The sequence below is a fragment of the Gekko japonicus genome, unplaced genomic scaffold, assembly GCF_001447785.1.
Source record: "Gekko japonicus isolate JY-2015 unplaced genomic scaffold, Gekko_japonicus_V1.1 scaffold807, whole genome shotgun sequence".
Lineage (NCBI taxonomy): Eukaryota > Metazoa > Chordata > Lepidosauria > Squamata > Gekkonidae > Gekko > Gekko japonicus.
Genome location: NW_015175379.1, coordinates 22,650 through 46,945, shown reverse-complemented (window position 1 = coordinate 46,945; position 24,296 = coordinate 22,650). Strand labels below are relative to the sequence as shown.

Genomic DNA, 24,296 nt, shown 5'->3' with positions numbered 1-24,296 from the left:
GACGTCCCAGTCGCGGTGGGCGCACGGGCCCCTCTGCAACTTACCTAGCTGCTTCTTGCTTCTCGTGGCCCAACTGAGGGCTGCTAGGAACAGGGGGTGTGGCTTGTTGCATGTGCCCACCCCCTGAGCTCCTTACTGCCAGAGCTCCGCTCCTGTGCGCTCCCGCAGGAAATGACCCCTGGTGTTTTCATGGTGAGCTAATGTACAGCTGAGCATCTCAGTTCCAGGCTATGAAGGGAGGCATCAGAACCTTAAATTGGTATCTGAGGAAGAGAGCTTTGACTCTGGAAACTTTGACTCTGGAAACTTATACCCTAGAACTCTTGGCCCTTTGTGCCTTTTAATCAGGGCTATTTTGGGGCAGGAACGCACAGGAACGGAGTTCCGGCTGGCTTCCAAGTTGGCCACACCCAGCAGGAACTCATTAGCATAATAGACCACACCCAACAGCAGAAACCCATTAGGATTGGCTACATTAGGTATGTGTGTGGCCTTACATGCAAAGGAGTTCCTGCTACAAAAAAGCCCTGGGTTTTGACAACAAACAAGGTAAACAGAATAAGAAGCAAAAGGTGGGTGTGGCTGGATGACTACACTTCTGGTAACATGGGGGTGCAGCCTAATATGCTAATGAGCTGTGTTGTCAGGGGTGTGGCCTAATATGCTTATGAGTTTCTGCTGTTGGGTGTGGTCTATTATGCTAATGAGCTTCTGCTGGGCCTTTTCCACAAAAAAGCCCTGCTTTTAATCTATGTTCACTGCAGTGTCTGTCAGCTAAGCTGCCGTGTTTTGCTTGTTCCCCTCCCTGATCCTGATAATGCTTCCTTGAAAACATGTGTGGAGATTAGACAGTGTCTTCCAAGCAATTCTGCGCTTCCCTTTTAATCCCGTGTCCCCCATTCTGCACTATTATCGAGTTCAACCTTCCTTTTATTCCAGGTTTCCCCCCCATTCCGCATTACGTTACCTCCCTTCAGTGGTCAGCCTGGTTTCAGCCTACTGTTGCCCCGGGTTATTTGGATGCTGTTTTGCCCTGGACTTGAATTGCCTTGACTCAAACACACTAAGAAAATCCAGAGTGGCAGGCAAATGTGGAAAAGACCCGTGTTGATCTTTTAAGGGGCTATTGGCCTCAAATCTTGCTCTTCTACTTCAGACCGACATGGCTAACCACCTTAAACTGGACCCTGGAGAACATAAGCATCCATTTACTCTTTTTTTTACTGAATTCTGATCAATTGGGAGAAGACAAGTGGCATGAGGCTGCATTATTTTGCAAGTAATTTTGGTCAGAGAGCAACAAATGGAAAGTTCTCTTCTGTTATGTACTAACAAAGGACCATGCATGCGGTCGGGTGCGCACGTGGTCAGGCACACTATCATGGGTGTGGGGGGGTGTGTTTGTTGGGTGTGGTATGGGCCGACATATAAGCAGGCTCCCGGGTCCTGCGTCCTTGTCTCAGTTTTGCCTACTAATAAATTATGAGCTGAAATCACTCGACTATGCGTCTTGAACCCAGTACTTTATATCATCTCAATATTCTTTTTTTTTGGGGGGGGGGGATCTCATGAGTATGCTCCTGAATAGGCATGTTCCCAGTAATTGTATTGGTCTGGATTTAGTTTTATTAATTAAAAATGTTGTTTGGACTATTTAATAGCTACCAGGACACATTTTAGCCTCTAACTTTAAAAATTTACTCATGGGGATAAAATTCTCAAGGTTCCATCATTTAAGGGATCCTGCTTTTCATTTTCTAGGCAAGTTGTACAAAGTCTCCCAGTTCTAGAAGCTAGTAAAATTCTCAGTTGTAGACTAAAGTTGGGGGGAGGGGGGATGCTTTAACAAGCTCAATGGTTAGTGCCAGGGGTCGTTTCGTAGAAAAAGAGCTAGGGGAACTCATTAGCATAACTCATTAGCATATGCCACACCCCCTGACATCACCGGAAGTGTGTCATAAGGCCACACATCCCGCCCCCAACTGTCCCAGCCGCCGCCCATGAGGGGCCCGGCGGTGGACCTTCAAGGCCGGCGGGAGTGCAAGGAAGCCCCGCGAAGGCCCTCCCTGGCCCCAGGCAGGCAGGGGTGGGGAGAGGCAGGGAGGAAGCAACTTACCCTTCCTCTTCTCCTGCCTCCTCCTGGCTGAATGAGGGCCGGAAGTGGGGCGGCCGGAAGCAGGGGGCGGGGCTTCGTCATGTGCCCCGCCCCCGTACCTCACCCAGGGGAACTGCGATCCCCCGCGATCCCCCCCCGAAATGACCTCTGGTTAGTGCTATGGAATTAAAATTAGGGGGGGAGTTACCTTCTCTTGCCACTTCTGTAAAAAAGAAAAAGAAAAGAAAGGGTCCTCCCACAACTGCTTGATTTAATTACCACTTAAGATTCCTGAAAGAGTATAACTTTGACTCATTTGGAGAAATGTTCTGATCCTTCATCACCAATCTCTGTCACAACTCTGTGTGTGTTTCTATACTCTTTATTGTGGAGGGGAATTTCCAGCCTTTGTCCCATTTTCAGGGCAAATGGAATGCTAATTGCCATGTTTGAGAAAGCTTCTCTCTCTCTCTCTCTCTCTCTCTCTCTCTCTCTCTCTCTCATACACACGCGTACACACACACACACACGTCAAATTTTCTGCTGGTGATGTAAGAGTTTGTATGCAGAAAAGCTCAGGAAAATAATACGTAGCAAGAAAGTCACCCCAAGCCATCAAAGTAATGATAATGAAGAATGCTTGCTGTGCACAGGGATGCCAAAGGGTATTATCCTGTTCAGAGAAAACATGGGCTGGCTGGCAGTGCTCCCTTTAAGCTGAGTTAGTGTGAGCTAGCTCAGTTATTTAGCCTCTGACTCACACATTTTTGTCTTGGCTCAGAAAGGAGGGCTCCAGAGCAAACTAATTTATGCAGCAGCCAAATCGCTTGCTCACAACTTTCATGCCAGTAGGTCACAAAAGAGAATTTTTGCTCACAGGACTCCATAGCTTAGAGGGAGCATTGCTGGCTGGCCCTGGGTACATATCTGCTGAGACACTTTCTCCCATTGTTTCCTCTTCCCTCCTCTTTGTTGTCCTGGGGAAAGAAGGCATGGGGAAATGGAAACTAGTGCCTTGCCCGTGTGAAGCTGTGGACATTGCAGTGCTGCCAAAAATGTCATTAGAAGGTGGCTATTTGGTCCCTTACCTAAAGATAGAGGTGATCCAGATTAACTTTGCGTCTGTGGTTATAGCAACCAGGGCATGTTCATATCAGATGGCAATCAGAGGCATTCCAAATGAACATCCTTGTTCTGTAATGGAGGGAAGCCGTCAAGTGATGATTGAGTCCATTCATCTTTGACTCCTTGAACCCTTTGGAAATGAGACACTCCTTGTTTATAATGAAATATTCTCCACTTCCATAAGCTTGTTATGCTGCATCACTTCATCTCAGTGGGATAGCAGAGGATGACCCATCAAATTTCATATTTCAGCATTAAAAGGTTTTTGTTTTGTCTTTTTCCCTTTACGGGACAGGAAAATAAGGCTTCTGGGAGACAAATGTATTTTATTGGATGTCCACGGCAATCGTGTTGAAATTAAATGCCCACATTATCTTCTATAGATCTCCATTAAGCGGCATCCTGGGAGGGAAATGAGATGCTTTTAATGCCTGTCATTTCCTTGAAAATCACACTAAGAATCCATCAGCTCCAAGCCCTCCCTCCTGCTCTGCTATAGATGAAGTTTGGGGAGGTGATTATATCATTCTAATAGGAATGTCTTGATCGGGTGTTGTTGTTTTTACTCCCCAGATTGATTTTTTTTTTTTTTTTTTAGAAAAAAGAGCAGCCGAAGCATCTTGCAGCTCAGTTTCTTGGCACGGCAATATTTCCTTGATTGTATGACAAGTTACAGAAAGCAACGGCCTGAGTTCAGGGCTTGACTATTCTAGGGAGAAGATACATGTTAGGTCAAACTATAACCTACCTCTTGGTGAGGTCAGCAGAATACAAATTGGGCAGCACTGAATGTACAAAGCTGTCTTACACCACACCAGTCAAATCAAACAAGATATAAACAGGGGTCACAGTGTGCAAGTACATGTGAACAAACAAGAAATCACTGTGATCAATAACAATGACACATTTAATACATGTAGCATGAAAACCAAGTCCAACTTATTCATTATCTCAATTTTACATATAAACAGAGTCCAACTTATTCATTATCAGCAGAGTCCAGTATATTCCTCTATTACTAATGAGTACACCGGTATTTACACTCTTTTCAGCTATCTTTCTCAAGAGTAATCTTACAAAGTTCTTATGAAGTTGGAGGATGTTATCTTCTGCATTTCTAGTATAGGAGCAAGCCAATAATTTAAATGTCTATTTGTAGCAGCCAGTCCATAATTTTATGTGGCAACAAGCCTACTTTAAATTGGCTGGTATTCGCTCTCCATGTCACATCCAGCCAGATAGATATGACATGATGAAATGCACTCACCTCACAGAGAGCTATTGGCCAACAATACAAAATAGAGAGCAAATGCCAGCTAATTTAAAGTAGGCTTGTTGCCTGAAATGCACTCACCTCACAGAGAGCTATTGGCCAACAATACAAAATAGAGAGCAAATGCCAGCTAATTTAAAGTAGGCTTGTTGCCACATAAAATTATGGACTGGCTGCTACGAATAGATATTTAAATTATTGGCTTGCTCCTATACTAGAAATGCAGAATATAACATCCTCCAACTTCATAAGAACTTTGTAAGATTACTCTTGAGAAAGATAGCTGAAATGAGTGTAAATACCGGTGTACTCATTAGTAATAGAGGAATATACTGGACTCTGCTGATAATGAATAAGTTACACCACACCAGACCATTCATCCATGTTGGTTCTGCACTGCTTGCTCCGACACTGTTTTGCCAAACACCTGCTACCTTCAGTTCTTTAATCAAATGTGGGACTTTCTGTCTTCTAAGCGGGTTGGATCCAGCCAGCTTTTTCACTCAATCTCACACAATTCCCTTCCATATTACAGCCCACACGTTGGTTTTTACATGCAGCTCCCATGGTTCTCAGAATAGCCTTTTTTGAGTGGTCAGAGAGGATACTTCCTTCCTATCTCACCAGCAGAAAACCTGGTTGACTCCAACCTAGGCTGTGGTTAGACGAGCAGTTTGGCCCGATATAGTTGCGCTTCCCATATGGATTAAATGGGCTCGGTCACACAGTCACATCTGGCAGCCATTCCCCAGTCATACTCACCCTGTTGTACAATGAGTTGGATACAGAATAAATAGCCACCAGGGGATAGATGGTGGTTTCCAGATGGCCCATGCTTCCAGTCCCCTTTTCCCACATCTGAACATCCTTGTTGCACACACAAGGCAGATGGGAAATGGGAATAGTCAAATCCATTTCTGAGTGGTGCCCCCCCCCAAGTTCTTGGCTAAGTGCGCCTAAGCACCTATGCGCATGCCCAGGCATATTTTTAAAAGAGACAACGTGCTCTATGGTTGAGGTGCCACAGTAATGTAGACACTCAACCATGGAGCGACTGTGGGAGGGAGCCGCAGCTGGGTGTGCCATCTGCTTGAGCTTCCCCGCAACAATATAAATCAGACCACTTTGAGGTGCCGCCATATCATGCCAAGACTCCAGTCTGACCGCAGCCCTAGTCTGTCCCTTACTCACTAAATCACAAGGCCTTCCTTAAAAACCATGCCAAACACAAGAATCTGCTTTATACTCTCATACTTCTGGCTCCCGTAGCTTTCTTGGATGGTGGGCAGAGAAAGATCTTTCCCAGCACCTGATATCTGAGATCTTTTAATTAGAGATGACCAGGATTGGCCTAGAACCTTCTGCATGCAGAACTGGTGCTCTGCCATTGAGCCATGGCCTTTTCCACCCACTCCAAAGTATATAAAGCACCTTGTTTTGAGTCATACTGCTAGACCATCTATTTTTTTTACTCTGACCAGGAGTGGCTGTCCAGGGGCTACAGCAGAGAAGAGCCTTTCCTAGTACCTGCTGAGATACTTTAACTGCTGAGATGCAAGAGACTGAATCACCATTGCAGTTTATGTGAAGGGATTAGGGTCACCAGGGAGATGGGGCAAGTGATTTGGCATAATGCATGACATCACTTCCAATGTGAAGTAACCAAAAGTGACATCATCACTTTGCAGCACTGCTCTAAGATTCACCCCAACCTCTAAACCATAATGTTTTGAGTGAATCCTAGAGTGTTGGCCCTGATGCAATGACATCATTTCCATTTTCACAACAAAAGTGACATTGCAAGCTGTGGTGTAGATACAGTAGAGCCAAAGAATATTGGAAAATTATTTCTAGATCCTTCTTCGGCAGGGAGGGCAGGGTATAAATCAAATAAATAAAGAATCAAGAAATAGGTAAAGAGTTACTTTTCTCTCCTAAATGTTGCCTGCTGAATTATGTAGATTTTCTTCCCAAAGAAAAACTTGTTTGTAATGCCATAACCTCTGTGAGATTAGGAAAGGAACATAACTCCAAACAAAGATAATTGGCTGAAGAAATTAAAGGAATGTATTGTAGTGGAATAAACTAAGCTGTATGTTGCTAACCTGTTTGTAGTGGAACAAAGAAACCTGCATATAGTGGAATAAACTAACCTGCATCTCCAGTTGTATAAACAAATCATGCAGATGGTAAGTTCAATTCACCATCCTAGTCATAATTAGGATGGTGAACTGAACTTAGCATCTGCATGATATGTTTATACAACTGGAGATGCATTTGTAAAGCTTTGTATCCAGCGTTCTTTTTACCAAGCAAATGTTTCAAAAAAGAAAGGGCTAGTGCATGTTGGTGAGGCACTGAATACCCACTCCATTTCCCCCTCACTTCTCTGTTGAGTGGTGGCAAGGGACAAGTGGGAGACCTGAGAGTCGTGTTGCCAAGCTCCGGCTAAAGATCTCCCGCTATTATAACTGATCTTCAAGTGACAGAGATCAGTTCGCCTTGAGAAAATGGCCACTCTGAAGGTGGACTCTATGGCATTATACCCCACTGAAGTCTCCCCAAACCCCACCCTCCTCAGGCTCCACCCCCCAAAATATCCAAGTATTTCCCCACCCAGAACTGGCAACCCTACTTGGGAGCCCTGGTTAGGCTATGGGTTTGTTGGGTGAGTTACATTATATCCTAGGAATTGCTTGGCTAGATTAGACCACTTCCTGGTAGAGCTCAAGGGGGTAAAATACTCAGCTCTTGTGCCTTTAAATTAATAACTAGGAGCCTGCAGTAAAAGACCGGTAGTTAGAGCAAATTAATATCTGAAGGTCTGACTCCTTCCATGCTTTTTGGGCAAATCTCATTGCTACAGCAACAAGACAAGATGACAAACAAAATTCCCCTGCCAGTGTCTAATCTAGACTGTGGCTTTAACAACCTCTTCTTGGACCAGCTCCCTAGCATTCCTGATTCTTTCTCTCATCATCCAAAATATACAGCCCATTTTTCCCATAAGTGCTGAGGGATTTCTTTAGAATCCTCTTTCTGGTTTACCCCTTCTCGCTTCATGTCTTGCACCTTTTTTCTCTCAAGACTTAAGGTCCAGCAACTCTTCCTTTGGGCTCCAAGATCAACCTTCAGCTTCCGTGTTGTTGTGTTTCACATCTCTTAGCTCCTTTATATTCCCAGACTCCTGCCCAGGCCTCAGTCTGCCCCACATGAAGTGTTAGTCCCAGCCAATCTGACAATATCCCTTTCCCTCACGGAAGTTGGAAGAAACATCTGAACATTACCACACAAGCTCAAGAGTTGGAGGTGAATGAGAGTGGGCCTCGCGGCCTATAAAAGGGGAAGTGTGGACCACAGGGAAGGACTTGTTCCTCAGGTCCTCCCAAGCCCTGTCCAGGCTGGCCCAGACAACCAGTGACTGGCTGGCCGGATCTGCAACAGGGCCCGCCCAGGAGGCTCCTTGCTGCCACAGTGATAGTCCTTGCTGCCACAGCAGCTGAAGTATGAAGACCTCTTTTAGGCCCTGCTCCTCACCCAGAGGCCACAAAAGAGCCTCAGATAGGGCCAGGGCCACCATCAGCAGTGGGTGGGTGGGGCAGTTGCCAAGGCCCACCCCCAACTGTGAAATAATTGTGCTTGTTTTCCCACATTGAAAACTTCTACCACAGTAAAGGGGAAAATTGGAACTGTATTACTTTATGGTGATGGATGCTCAGTTCTTACTAAGTGCCAAGGGACAATTTGCCTGCTCTAAGGACCCACATTCCCCCTCTCTTGGTTAAATCAGCGGACATCAAGGAGGATCTTTTGGAATTTCTGCATGTCACAAATGCAACAAGAAAAGGTCTTGCAAGCATTGTCTTGGACAGGGTGACAGAAAAGTATGTTCATGTCTCATATTTGTGGCCAGTACTGTGATAATGGTGCCAAAGGAGTGCAAAGCATTATTCTGGGGGGAAATTTCCCAGGCATTCTTTGTATGATGTTCTTCCCACAACTGGAATCTTATGTTGCTGTAGAACTGCTGTTGACACTTCTAGTCAATCAAAGGAATTTTTTTTGTAATATTGCATCACATTTATTCATCTTTTTCTGTAAAAACAAAATGCTAGGAAGTGGTCTTATAACATTTGCCAAAACTGACCCTGAAAACTCTTGACTCAGACGTCCTGGAGTGCTACATGTTGAGGTAGATGCTGTCAAATCAATTTTGCTGTAGTTGCCACAACTAGTAGATGCATTAGACTAGAGGTTCTTTCTTATGGTACACATCTTGATCATTATGAGTACACACAGGCAAAAAATATACTTGGCCATCTTTGTACTCAATTGAGGTCCTCAAGACAGTGACCACTAAAAAAAAAAAAGAGGATAATACAAATCAATTTTAAAAACAGTAAATATGTATAAGACCAACAATTTAAGATTTGGATTGCAATATTTGCTGTAGGATTAAATTTGTTGTATCAAATGTTGGCAGAGTTTAAACATGCGGAGGAACGGAGCACCAACTGTTTAAAGAAAATAACTCGGTTTATTAAAGAAGAATAAACTCTGAAAGAACACAGGAGAGGGAGAGAGGCTTAACTAATTGACTAACTGCTGTGAGAGACAGGAACAAAGGGGGAGGGCTCACTTGGAGCAGGAATCTCCAAAGAGACAATCAGGAGACAGGAGGACATAATTTGAAATTGTGGGAAGTCCCTAATCTAGCTATGCTGACTAGCAGTCCTTCAACTGTCCCCTATAGGCTGTTCTTCTGATCTTCTTCAAGTAGGGTCACTATAGGTAAAGGTTTCCCTTGCTCGAAAGCCAGTTGAATCTGACTCTAGGGATGCGATGCTCATCTCCGTTTCCAAGCCGAAAAGCCAGTACTGTCCAGAGACATTTCCGTGGTCATGTGGCCGGCATGTCTAGACGCCAAAGCATATAGAATGCTGTTACCTTCTCACCGAAGCAGTACCTATTTATCTACTTGCAATTTCTTGCGTTCAAACTGCTAGGTTGGCAGGAGCTGGGACTAGAGACAGGAGCTCACTCCGTCTTGCGGCACTCGGGTCTCGAACTGCTGAACTACCGACCTTCCAGTCTGCAGTTCAGCATCTTAACCACTTGAGCCACTGCAGCCCCTGCAGGGTCACTATAGACCTTGTATATTCCAACATCAAAGATGTAACCCATGGTTTAAAAACTGAGTGATGCGTTTCCTAGTATTAAAAAATAAGTTTTATTTTCTTGTATTAGCTAATTTATTACTTCTTTGATCCACTGTTGAGAGATAAAATTAAATACCTTTTTTCCACCTGATGGTTCCTAATGGACGTCTTCAGTATGTTGGAATTTTTCAGTTGCTTAAAGCATTTTGGCCTCCTCACTCTTTGTGATGACAATGGAGAAACTTTTCCACAAACCTTGAGACTGTAGTTCCTCCAGATAATATTTTTATTGCTTTTATGCCAAAGATGTCAATTTTATTTATTTATTTAGTAGATTTATATCCCACCCTCCCCACCAGGGCAGGCTTAGGGTGGCTAACGTAGCCATAGGCATTATAAACAATAAAACAATATAATAATTTAACAATTTAAAATCAAACAAACCATTTAAAATGGTTTGCCCTGCTTGCTCACTCTCGGCCCAATGGTTGTGCTGACTCTGCGCTTCTCCCTCCCCAAGCTGCTCTGGGCTGTGGGCCGTGGGCAGGCTGCTGGCCTGGCACAGTTCCCTCTTTTCCTCCGTGGGCTTCCTTCCCCCTGGCCTGTCGCTCGTCTGGGGTGGCGTCATCCTGAAGATCCGTTGGTGTCCCGTCGGGGCTTGGGGGACTTGGTGGCGTCGGGGTCGGTCGCCCCTGCCTTCCTGTGAGTGCCATGGGGGTTGGGAAATGGGGAATCGGGGGCATCGGAGTCCCGAGCGGTGGCGGCCATCCCTTGGGAGGCTCGCCCTTGGGACAGAAGGCATGTTTTCTTAATTTCAATCCATTATTGCGATTCCTATCTTCTGCTGCCAACAGGAACAGCTCCCTGCCCTCCTCCAAAAGACAGCCCTTCAAATAGTTAAAGAGAGCAATCATGTACCTCCTTACCCTCCTCGTCTCCAGATCGAACATTCCCAGATCCCTCAGCCTTTCCTCATAGGGCTTCCTCTCCAGGCCCCTGATCATTCTTATCTCTCTCCTCTGCACCCGCTCCATTCTGTCCACATCCTTCTTTTTTTATATATACAATAAATTTTATTGAGGCCTCCAAAACTGCACACAGTACTCCAGGTGCAGCCTAACCAATGCAGTGTACAGCGGGACTATGACTACCAGGAACCCCTGTTGCCACTTAATGGGCTGAGGGAGAGAATCATCATCACTTGTGATACAGTGATGTCAGTTCTGTTATGACCCAGAAGTGGCTTCACCATGTAGGGGCAACACTCAAATTGAGAGCCAGTTTGGTGTAGTGGTTAAGTGTGCGGACTCTAATCTGGGAAAACTGGGTTTGATTCCCCACTCCTCCACTTGCACCTGCTGATGTGACCTTGGGTCAGTCACAAGCTCTGGCACAGCTGTTCCTGAAAGAGCAGTCTGTGTCAGAGTTCTCTCAGCCCCACCCACCTCACAGGGTGTCTGTTGTGGGGAGAGGAAGGGAAAGGAGTTTGTAAGCCACTCTGAGACTCCAAGTGAAGGGTGGGGTATACATCCAATCTCTTCTTCTTCTTCACTCTAGCATTTGCCCAAAACTCTATGGTTAAAACATGCCATTTGAAGCAAATGCTAGAGCATCACCATATATAGAAGAGGAAGAAGAGAAGAAGAGATTGGATTTATATCCCACCCTTCACTACCCAAAGGTGTCTCAGAGCAGCTTACAAACTCCTTTCCCTTCCCCTCCCCACAACAGACACCCTGTGAGGTAGGTGGGGCTGAGAGAGCTCTGACAGAAACTGCTCTTTTTCAAGAACAGCTCTTATCAGAACTACGGCTTGCCCAAGGTCATCCAGCCAGGTGCAAGTGGAGGAATGGGGAATCAAACCCGGTTCTCCCAGGTTAGAGTCCACGCACTTAACCACTACACCAAACTGATAATGATGTAACTCAGGGGTTGCTCCTGAAATAATGACAGAGAGGCCTACCCCGGCCAGACTGGTAAGTTTAATGCTGGTGGCCAGGCTTGGTGGTAGTTGTCCTTTTGAGAAGCTGGGAGTGAGATTTATGCACAAGCTAAGTAAACAACAGTTTAGGGCCTCTAAATGTTTTTTTTTTAATGCCTACAAATTACTATATTGCCATTCCTGGTAATGCTATGGGATCTCTTACTCTTCCCATGGCTTAGGGCCCCAACATGTGTTAATCCGGTTCAAAAGAAAGCAATGAACCAATAAAGATGAAGCACCCTGTTTTGGGTGTGCGTTTCAATTTTTCTAGTTCCTTTTTTTAAAAAAAAAACTATAGTAGCACATGGCCGTCACTGTTGACAATTCACAGTCAAATGAGTAGCAATTGACACTGGGGTCTCGCCCACCCCTTCCAGTTAGGTTATCTAGACAACAGATTTCAAAGATCTCTGACATCAGCCTTCAAGGAATAGATGGGTTTCATGCCGCCTGCATAGTACGATGATTGTGCTGTTGAAGAATGAAGTACGATGATTCTGCTGTCGAAGAATGAAGGAAAGACCCCACTGACCTCCACCCACCCAGCCTATGCTGAGGGTTTATGTGTACAAAAGCCATGTGGGATGATATGTGTAATAAGGAGGCAGAGTGGGTGGGATTCAGTGTGGCAGCAAATACGACTTGTGGCAGCAAATTCCCTGCTTAGCTTCCAAGATGTGATGAAATCGGGCCACCTTCCCTCCCAAATGTCCCCTGTTGACTCCTAAATGACAATTGTCTGCACACCTATATCAGAGAATGGGGCTTCTGGTTACATCATGAGGTTTCAGCAAAAACCTTGACAAAGTGGCCTACAAGGCAGACAGACACAATCACAAGTTACTAAGTGCCTGGCTTCGTCAGGAAAGCGGAAAGTGGCAAGAGGGCCCCAGAGGAGGTTTTACAGAACACTTCGTTTTTCCTCCATGCTATGTTTGCAGTTTTGCGAGACGGAGAATGTTTATGCAGACTGAAGTTCAGGCCTTGACAGAGAGCCAGTTTATTGCTTGTGCGGCATGCTGAGAATTTTTGTAACTAGATATTGCCTAGGCTGCATGCAGGTATATCTCAGAAGAAAGGCAAGAGAAGGCTTTCCTTCCTTCCATCTTCAGTCAAGTATAAACGCATAAGATAGCCACTATAGGAACATAAAAAGAAACTCATGGAGTTGGACAGAGGGTCCAATTAAACCAGCATTCCGCTCCACACAACTGATAATCAGATGTTTCTGGGAAGCCAAAAAGCAAAGTATTATGGAGACACCATCCCATGCTGTAACACGCAGCCTCCAATTAGGCTTCCAGTTCGGTTTTAATGGCCAATAGCCAATGACAGATCTATCCTTCATAAATGTAACTCTTCCTGTTTTTCAGTTGATATGAACCAGTAGCCATCGCTATGAGTTAGATCCAGCTGGCTTTTCTGCTGTTGAAGAATGAAGGAAAGACCCCACTGACCTCCACCCACCCAGGCTATGCAGAGGATCGTAGGGTTTATGTGTACAAAAGCCATGTGTAATAAGGAGGCAGACTGGGTGGGATTCAGTGTGTGTGGGGGGAAACTTGCCCTATGACTTGTGGCAGCAAATTCCCTGCTTAGCTTCCAAGATGTGATGAAATCGGGTCACCTTCCCTCCCGAATATCCCCTGTTGACTCCTAAATGACAATTGTCTGCACACCTATGTCAGAGAATGGGGCTTCTGGTTACAGTACCCTTCCATCCCCTTTCCAAGACGCTGAACCTAAAGAACAGAAGACAAGACATATCCTGTTCAAGTTTCATTTTAAATTTGTTTATAATTTTAATCAACAGCTTTTTGCTGTTGGTTTTTCAGATTTTTGCCTTGGCTACACATTTTGTACATCTTTAATTTGCAGTCTGCGTAGTATTGATATGCATAATGTATGGGTTTTATACATATTGAGGATGGTACTGAATTTTACGTCAGCACAGTTTCAGTTTGAAAACTAGACACAGATATGAGTTTCTCCCTCCCCTAGAGAATCTGAAATCGCCTTTTCTTTATCTGGGACAAACTGACAAAATTTAATGAAAAGAGTACTGTTACATTTTTCAGAGAGGAGAAGGCCGTCCTTAAGGTTTGCTGGCTCCAAGCCAAATAGGGCTTTAAAAGCCAATGTCAGCAATTTGAATTGGGCCCAGGAGCAAACTGGAAGCCAGTGTAGATGGAACAAGACTGGAGTGATATGGTTCATGCAACTCACTCCAGCCACTATTCTGAGCAAACTTAATTGGACGGCGGAAGACAGGAAGGCCTGTCAGACTCGACTGTGCGACTGAACAACAACAACACATTTTTAGCACCAATTGCATTTCAACAGAGTAAAATTTGGATGTGAATGGCATAAACAATAAAAACACAAACATTTATGGCGGAAATTTGATGAGAGGAACCAGAAAATGTAATAACAATGAGGAATCACAAGTCAGATTTAAACTAAGGAAATGCAAAACTGACATGGGAATTTTGGGTTTGAAACAGCAAGGGTAAGATATTTAAAAATTATCCCTAACCTAAATCCATGCAAATGACTTAAATACTTGCAATTAGATCAACTATATATTGGTTTATTTTGCTGCACTTCCACGCCATTGTTATGCCTTTTACATGCAACTGATGCCAAAATGGGTGTCAATGTTAATGGCCAACTTTCCATCAACTTTCATTAATGTGGTCAAAGAAAATATGACTGGGCACGTGGAGAAACCATGAAAGGAACTTGAATGCAACCAGCATTGAATAAGTCAGTTATGTTTCTTTCTGATTCTTTTAACTTCCAAAATATTTCCGTAATACCACCAAACTCTTTTGTTATTACTGTGTGATTGTATTGTGTGTTTTTTATTTCCAAGTTTTGTTCAATGTGCTGGATGCATGTGTTTTTTTTCTTTTGAAACTACCTCTAGCAACTTTTTGGAAAGTGAGATCTATCATAATATAATGAATTAATTAGTTAATGAAAAACATGTATATAGTTGTCCTTTTGAGAAGCTGGGAGTGAGATTTATGCACAAGCTAAGTAAACAACAGTTTAGGGCCTCTAAATGTTTTTTTTTAATGCCAAAACAGGAGAGATCCCAACTCCTGGGTCAAACCTTCCCCCCACCAATAACATCAGGATTAAGTTTATCCTTGTTAGCCCTCCTCCATCCCAAAACAGCCTCAAGGCACCTGTTCACAGTTGCCAGAGGCTCACTAGGATCTTTTAGAAGCATGAGATAGAGCTGTCATCCACCTACTGGTGGCAACTAAGCCCAGATATCCAGATAACTTCTCCCAGTGGCTTTCAGTAGATGTTGAAAATCATGGGGGACAAGATAGAACCTTGAGGGACCCGTAGGCCAGAAAACAAGGGCATAGCAGTAGTCCCCCAGCACCACACTCTGAGATCTACCTTCAAGGTAGGACTGGGATCACCACAGAACAGCACTTCCCAGCCACCAAGAAGTCCAGACAATTAACAGGGTTACATTCCCCCTGTCCATCTGCTGGTGCAGGTCATCCACCGGGGCAACCAAGGCCAGTCCTGAAACCAGACTGGAAGAGATCCAAACAATCCAGTACATTCAGGAATCCCTGAAGTTTCCCAGCCACCACTCACTCAATTACCAAATCTATCAGCAAGAAAATCCCCTAATAACATCTGGAAACCAATCACCCTCCCCGCAGCACTGAACTATTTGTCCTCCCTGTTAGCATGTGGACATTCTTGAATGCCGGACTGGGACATCGCAGGCTCTACTCCATTTCTAAAAAATGCACTGGCAAACTTTACAACAAAGCAGCTGCTCTCCTGAACTCCCTCTTTCCCATTTCAGGATGGGATGATGAGGCCAGATGGGTACAGATCAAATATTACTCAGTCGAAAAAGTGTCCTTTGAGGAACAAGCTGGGGTGCGCTTTTCGTGGCATAGTTATGGATACGCTTTTAGTTTTATTTCTAACCAAGCTCATAGGATACAGTACATTAGCTCGATCACCATTATAGAAGTTGGTTTTAATGCATCATTCACTAGTTTGTAGATTAGAGGCTTGCAAGAAAGATTATTGTGTAAACTTGTTGGGTTAAGTTGTGTTTATAAGCTTTTGTTCGGTTTATCACTTACTGTAACAATAGATTTTTATGACGTATGAAATTGTTGTTAATCTGTTTTGCTCTTTTTAATAAAAAAAGAAATGTACTAGTATATTAAACAAATGTGCAGAATCTAGTTATACCAATAAATATGTATAAAACTAAACCAGATATATGACTATGGGGAAAACTGGTGCTACATTACTTGTGGTCGTGCAAGAATAATTTACAACTATTTGCCTACAATTAAGTTCAATAACTTTTATGTTGTGATTAATTAAATCCTAACATTTCCTTGTAACCCCTGCATTTATTAAGCATGGAAATGAGTTTTCTCTTGCAACTCATTAAGCATGCAGCAAGCCTAGCGATATAGTGGAGTTTTACTCTAATAAAATACTTGGTCTTTAAATGTATATATATATTACTCAGTCAAGGCCCTCTCCCAAGGAAGAGTCATTGGAATGGAGAAGACAAAGGTTTATTTTCTTTCCCCCTGGAACTTGAGGCAGTCCACACTACCTGAATAACTTCCATTTTAAATGTTAGATTTTAAGGAAGAGGCGATCGTGATTTTCAAATCAAAACTGCTTGCTTATGGAAATCCAAAAACATCCCTAGCCCTTCCTCATTTTTTTCATAGCAGACTTGTGAAGCAGGATTGGCAGAGATACAGTGTTTAGCTGGATGTCACCCAAAAAATATTGTGACTAAATGCAGATTTGAGCCTCTCTAGCCTAAGCCCTGCTCTCAAACCATTTCAATCCTATGCAGTTACTTCAGTCTAAGCCCATTGAAACTAGTTGGCTTAGACTGGAGTAATTTAGCACAGGATTACATTGTAAGGCTGTTAAGAACAGAGCTCATGGAATTATAGAGTTGGAAGGGTCCTCCAGGGTCATCTAATCCAACACCCTGCATAATACAAGAAATTCACAAATACCTCCCCCCCACACCCCCAGTGACCCCTGTTCAGTGATCAGAAGATGACAAAAAAACCTCCAGGATCTCCAGCCAAACTGGCCTGGAGAAAAATTGTTCCCTGACCCCGAAGTGGCAAACAGCATTTCCCTGTGTGTGTAAGAAAGAGCCACAAGAACTAAGCACTGATACAACTCTTCCTGCCCTCCCTCTCATATCCCCCTATTAAAAAAATCCTCTGAGTGGCCTGATGCCAGTCACTCTCTTTCTGAATCTAATCTATTTCACAGGGTCACTGGTAGGATAAAATGGGGCATAGGCGTAATCTTTGTGGGGGCGGCGGGGCGTCAGCCCCCGCTGAAATTTTTAGGAAGGTGCTCAGCCTCCCCCGGGAGCCACCCTTGCTCCAAGCAAAGCAATGCCTCTGGCCCAGCCCCAGCCCCCCCCCCCCGGGAAATTGGAAAGTCTACACCCTTGAAATTGGGGAAAAGAGACGCGTGCAGATCGCCTTGTGGAAGGGGAGGGTAAAAGTCAATAACCACCAGTGGTCAGTGAATATAATGACTAAAAAGATGGACCAGTAATCACCTCTCTAACTCTCTTGTTTTGTGCTTTCTTGAAGGGATGCTGTCCACAGTGTGAAGGACACCAAAACCTACAGAATACAAGTAAGATGATTTGAATCGGGAAAGCAAAAATGGAATGGGGTTAACATGTGCAATCTGGGGGAGGGAAATGTTGAATTTTGGCCTAAAAATAGGTCTGTTGCTTCCATGCAAGTTTTGAATCTTGTGCAAGAAGTCATCTCATCTGCCAAAGCCCCCACAAGCTGGGAAGCAAAAGAAATTATTGTGTTTATTTGCTCATCTCCAACCTGGGTCTCTTCAATGGTTTCTTTTTTACCATGGTACAGAGACATCGGAATCAAACGAATTGGATCGCTTATCAAAGGCTGCGGTCACACGAGCAGTTTGCTGCGATATAGTTGCAGATTTAAAGAGCACGATCAGACAACATCTGCTTTCTGTGCCCCAGTTATAGGCACCCCTAGCTGCCTCGCTTAGGAAGAGTAATCAGGCACTGGGGAAAGTCCGGTATTTAGGGTTGCCAGAGCTTCCACTCCACGTTTCCGGCTGTCTGAACTCCCCTCTTGTGAAGTCAAGCTATTTGGGAAGTCTGAACCTTCCCTTCCATTTCTGCCTCCTTTTGTTTTTGTTTAATGATCAGATAGCAATGTTCGCATAAGCGCATAATCACCCCTGGCATTGTCAATCACCTCGGCCAAGTAGTCACTCTGGATTGGGAGTTCCGAGGGAGTTGTTTTCAAGTGACAAATCCCCCCCAACCCCTCTCGCCTGTTTTTGCATCAGAGTCTGAGAGTATCCCATGACTGACACAAGGGTAAATGCTCTGAAGTCAATGGGTCTATTCGCATGTACATCTGAACCCCCCCCCCCCGTATTTCATGGAAGAGAGGCAAAGGAAGGAGGCTGAGAGGGGCTGGAGTACTTGTCAGAGGGATTGTGGAGGTGTCAAAAAGGATCCAGAGCTTCAGATACATGCTTATGCGCATGGGTAAAAGAAAAAAAAAAAGAATGCCAGAACAATCTGAACAATGGACCATGGGGAGAGTGCATAGTGAAGCTGGTTCAGGGTGGGATGTCTGATCAAAACTTCCTGCAACTATTAAACCACCACAAATAGAGGCACAGCCAGATTGCGCTAAGTCTCCAGTGTGACTGCAGCAGAAGTTCAAGACAAAACATGTTTCTATTGTAATTCTATTTTATCTCTTTTTTCCTATCATTTTTTGTTGTCTTTTAAAAATAGTAATTTAATTCTTTTCTTTTCTTTTGTGACTTGAGGTATTATTTTGGTCCTCTGCTAGATGTGTCACCTATAGAGCTCATACCAAGTGTCCCCTTTGTGATCTGTAACAGTATTGCTGCAAATGCTGGTTGACCAGATCTGTGTTTACATTAATGGGCTCAGAAGGGCAGGCTGATATTTTCTTAACACCCATTAATTTTTTAGAGTAAGCCCTCCACCCCCACCCCAACTGATGATGATTCTGTTAAGTATCCATACCAATTTGGAGGAACTGAACTCTTTAAGCTGCAGGGAGGGAGACGGTGTGTTTTTGTCTGTGTGAACAAAAAGCAACAGCTGTAACTTCTGGTTAAAATGAAGTGAACCAGTTTTAAAGCTGATCAATTGAAATGAGTTGGTGCATTTAAAAAGATAGAGATCTTTTAAAAGAAAAAGAGAAGAATGGCATGGGAACATAATACTCACTGGCTCCTAGCACCAAAGAGAGGAAGCAACCTTTTACTCATTGATTTTCAATGTAGAGATTAACATTCCGTCATCCATTTCCCCATCCATGGGGAAACTGAAACAACCCAGGATATCAATTCAATTCAGAACCTTTATTGGCATCGATCAGAATCATAAACAGTCACCCTTCAATTCATGGGTATAACACACAGTTTCCTCATTATGGGGCAGAACCCAGGATAATATCACCCCATTCACAAGCCTGAGAAATATACAGGATTTGTTTTCATACTTCACATAAAGGAACTCATTTTAATTGCACTGCTAAAAATACACAGGTTAAAACAAACAAACAAACATAAAAGTACCCATAATACTAGCTCCCAAAAATCACCCAAAATAGGACTTTTGAGAAAAGAGCTCAGGAAAGGATTCCTCAAACATTAAAGAACTCACAAAGAACTGAAAATTTGCAGGTCTGTGCATCACCACTCATAACCACTATCATGACTATAATGAAATAGTAAAGTTAATGCCTCTTTTGCTGTATGAATGTGACTTTTAAAATTGGGATTTCAACCAAATTCCATGCACTAACTCATCTGTGATCACACACAAACCTTATTATGCTAAAACTGCAGCAGTACAGCTTTAAATTTATTTACTTCCTTCTCTGGGCAGAACATACAAACCTGCCTTATACTGTAAGACTATTGGTCCATCTGTCTGCCTGTTGTCCACTTTGACTGGCTTCCCGTTATCTCAGGAATAGAATCTACTACCTGAGATCCTTTAACTGGAAATGCTAGGGACTGAGCTTGGTACTTTCTTCCTGCAAAGCATATGCCATATCACTGAGCTACAACCAGGGGCAGCCCATGTTGCCATCCAGGACCCACAGCCTGAGCTGCTGGCAAGCCAGCGGGCACACATGTGCCTTGAGTCACTGGCCATCCAACCAGTGAGTGCATGCATACCCTGAGTTGCTGGCCAGCCAGCAGGTGCCAGCTGACAAGTACATATGCATCAAGAACCGCCAGCTGGCCAGGCATGTGCCTGCAATGCTCCCTCTAAGTTGTGGAGTCTTATGAGCAAAAATTCTACTTTGTGAGCTACTGGCATTAAAGTTGTGAGCAAGTGATTTGGTTACTGCATAAATTAGTTTGCTCTGGAGCTATCCTTCCTGAGCTAAGACAAAAATGTGTGAGCTGGAGGCTAAAAAACTGTGAGCTAGCTCACACTGACTCAGCTTAGAAGGAACACTGGTAGGTACACATGCCCTTGGTTGGAGCCACTGGCTAGCAAGGCAACCCAGGTGGTGGAGCTGGGGCTGTGTCACCACAGGGGGTGCCCCTGACACCCATCTACTATTTAAGACCTTTTCGCACATTCAGATGGGTTCAGTTAATGTATATAGAAAGGGAGTGGGATCACAGCACCAATGTCTACCCTAACCTACATGAATTCATTGGAAGGTCTGCACTTTTGGACAGGCAACAGCTGTCCAGGGACTCCTGCTCCCTGAGATCCTTTAAATGGAGGTGTCAGGGATTGAATATAGGCCCTTCAACATGGATAGTGTGCACTCTGGTGTTGGACCATGGTTCCTTCTATACAGGCTATATGAACCTGCCTTATGTGGAATTAGGGCATAAGGTCATCTACCCTATGGTTGCCAGTTATGGATAGCATCTGCTCTGGGACATGGATAAGTCTTTCTCAATAACTGCTCCAGAGATCCTTTAGTTGGATATGCTAGGGGTTAGACCCCAGACATTCAGCCTGCAATACAGGTGCTCTACAAGCATCTACAGGTTGAACATACCATGTTGTCTTCTACCAAGTCAGACCATTGGTACATCCAATATGCAAGCCCAAATACAAACTCTAATAATTAAAAATGAAAAATGAAATGGGAGACTCTTAAAATGTTGAATTTCACTTTGAGGGAGAAAGACCTGTTAACTGGGCACTCCAAAATCCAGAAGAAATTTGAATGGGGAAAAGTTTGGAAGTACCCTATCGAAAATAGTAGGTTGGATCCAACCAGCTTCTCTACTGATGGAAAAGGGAGGAAGGAGTCCTCTTTGAGCACCAAAAAGGACATACTGGGATCTGCATGGACAAAAGCCAAAAGTGACTGGGGCTACAACAGAGGAGAACTGGGTAAGATTAAATGAAAAAGTTGGCCAGATCTAATTCATCATTTTGCTGGCTGCAAACCCTTACATAGACAGACAATTACTTGCTCAAACCTGGACGTTCAAAGAGTAGCTACCTGCCAAGCAGTGAGGTATTCGAGCAGAAGTGTCATTTGTATATACCAGCATTTCCACAATCATACTGGCTCAAAAAATGGCCATCCTAGCAGCAGTAGCAATCATGGCCACCGTATGGACCATATGGAGGTACCGATCACCCCGAAACCCCAGGTTATACTGTTTTCCCTGCATTAAAAGAGGTCTGTTAAAATGTGTCAAGGGGAAACAACTAGACCTATGCTCAGTGCGCAAACTCTTTGCTTCCTGGTGAGTGTGTCTTGCCAGAGATTAGAAACTGAAATATAAAAATGAAGTGATTATCCCATCAAATTAACAAGGTCTTCCCAGACAGGCTTGCTTTGCCGAGTGGAATCAGTATGATTAAAACCAACCAATAAATCTTTGTCCCATATTTCTCTCAGATTTTACTGAGCACTGGGTCCTATTAACTAAACACCAAGTGATAAAGAAAGGTGATTTGATTCACCCAGGCACACATATTCATTATTCAGCTATCAGTCCTCAAGGGATAAACTGGAAAGAATCCACCAATCTTTGATTGAGATTAATATGCTATGGCATAATTGAATGTTCATTGAAGTGGTATCTTGCATGTGTTTGCTGGCTTGGTATAGGCCCTAGATAATGCAGGATGCGAGATATAAAATTAATAATTCAAGAAAGGACAACTTTTTTTTGACATGGAGTTTATTTATTTATTTAGTATCCCACCCTCCCTGCCAGGCAGGCTCAGGGCGGCTTACAGAATATGTATAAATATATTAAAACAGTGAAATAAATTAAAACAGTAATAAAGTTAAAACCAGGGCATGTGCAAACAAGTGCTAGCAGATATAATACTAATAAATGGGTGGCGGCATTGTCTCAGCATCTAGACAGTCAAATTACCACCACAGTCTGAGTTCTTGCCAGGCTATAAGATATTAAATTGGTGCTGATGTTGGGGGGCCAGGGCCTCAATGTTAAAAGGCGGCCCCTAATCAAAGGCCTGGTGGAAGAGCTCCGTTTAACAGGCCCTGCGGAACTGTAAAAGGTCCCACAGGGCCCTGATGTCATCCGGGGAGCTCATTCCATCAATAAGGGGCTGCCACAGAAAAGGCCCTGGCCCTCATCACTGCTAGCCTGGCTTCTTTAGGCCCTGGGACCCCATGATTCCAATTTATGTAGCTTTGGTTGTTGCTTTAGGGGCTGAAACTAGGGTAGGGGTTGTAATGGACAACTGAAATGGAACAACAGCCATGCTGGACTCTGAAGAACCTGGGAGATGAATGTCCATTTGAGGTCACCCTTCCCTCTCAAAGCTGTTGATGCTGATGTCGTTTTTTTCTCAGTTGTGGAAAAACTCCAGATATGGCTATAAGCCTTTCCAAGACATTTGACATCAGCATTTAAAGCAGCTGAAAATCTGAAATGTTCTGCTGTGAAAACTGAAAGACAACAGTAAAGGTAAAGGTAAAGGTTCCCTTGCTTGAAAGCCAGTCGAATCTGACTCTAGGGTTGCGGTGCTCATCTCCGTTTCAAAGCCGAAGAGCCAGCGCTGTCCGAAGAAATTTCTGTGGTCATGTGGCCGGCATGACTAAACACCGAGGCGCACGGAATGCTGTTACCTTCCCACTGAAGTGGTACCTATTTATCTACTTGCAATTTCTTGCTTTCGAACTGCTAGGTTGGCAGGAGCTGGAACCAGAGACGGGAGCTCATCTGTCATGCGGCAACCTGGGTCTCGAACCGCTGAACTACCGACCTTCCACAGCCAGCAGTGTCTTCACCACTTGAGCCGCCGCAGTATTTATTAGCAAACCTACAAAGCACAGTACTCCTTCTGCAAAGGGGATCCTCCCACTGTTGAGTGCTTTGGGGGGCAAGTTCATAGAAGTTGGCAGCACAGTTTCCAAGTGGAAAAGGTTTGTAGAAAAAGATGTTTCCTCCTGCTCTGGGCTGCGGTGATGACTCTATCACCCTGCCCTTCAGCCAGTCATGCAGTTGTCTGCCTGGAGACATGGAGGAAAGGAGGAGGAAAGGAGTTAAATGATAATTAGTTTTGCAGCTCAAACAGGACAACAGAAGTTGATCCCTCCACTGAAGTCAACAAGACCCCTCCCCAATAAATGGAATGTGGAACACACCCAAACTGACAATATTACTCCTATTTCTCCTGGGGCTACACTCCCACTGATCAGCATTACTGCCTTAGAAGAAAAAGGATGTGGTCATTTCAAGCAAAGTTCAGTTCGTCAACACTGATGTGGCCTCCTCCATGTGTGAGAGACCTGCAGGAATTCCTTTGATTGCCCCCCCCCAAATGCCTGGGTGCAGCTCACTGAGCATGCTCCATTTTTCTAAAAAAAGATTAATTGTAACATATAGGCATACGGATCTAATATATTCAGATAAAATAAACATAAAACAATAATTAATCAATATAATTAAAAATGATCAGTATTACCTATAAAATTTTAAGTATCTAAAACATTAGTCTGTTGTAAACTGCTTACCAGTAATGATAATATATTAACAATTAGTGTTGCCAGCCTCCAGGTGGAGCCTGGAGATCTCCTGCTTTTACAACTAATCTCCAGCTCCCCTGGAGAAAATGGCTGCTTTGAGGGGTGGACTCTCTGGCCTTGTACCATGCTGAGGCCCCTCCCCTCCCCAAACCCCGCCTTCTCCTAGATCCATCCCCAACCCACACCTGGCAACCCTAATAACAATCATTTATAACAAATATAACAATAAATTTGCCGACTTAAAACAATCACCATTTCTGTGATTCAGTGTATGGGGGGGGGGAGTAGAAATGGCCTGGGGCCTCATATATGGAGTGGACCATATCAGCATTGAAAAAGGATACTATTTCTCTGGATCTTTATCTCCGTTTTCCTGAATGAAGGACAAAGTGGCCCTTGAAAATACAAATATTAGCCAATCCATTTCTGGTAATAAGAATTGTTTGGCAAAACCTCACATTCTGTCAAATATGCAAATATACAATACCATGTCTGGATAAACTTTTCTGCTGAGTTATTGTTAACCGGCATATCTAAATTAACCACAGTTTTGTGCATAATTAAATAATCCAGT

At 43.9% G+C, this 24,296-nt stretch overlaps 1 protein-coding gene across 1 annotated transcript in view; it reads left to right on the top strand.

Annotated features, from left to right (window-relative positions):
* Positions 1-24,296, top strand: part of TNFSF8 (tumor necrosis factor superfamily member 8) — a 43,157-nt gene that overhangs the window by 8,769 nt on the left and 10,092 nt on the right. Inside the window, exon 2 of the mRNA XM_015425569.1 lies at positions 17,279-17,324. Within this exon, the coding sequence (XP_015281055.1) occupies positions 17,279-17,324 (46 nt within the window). The remainder of the gene's footprint in view (positions 1-17,278; positions 17,325-24,296) is intronic.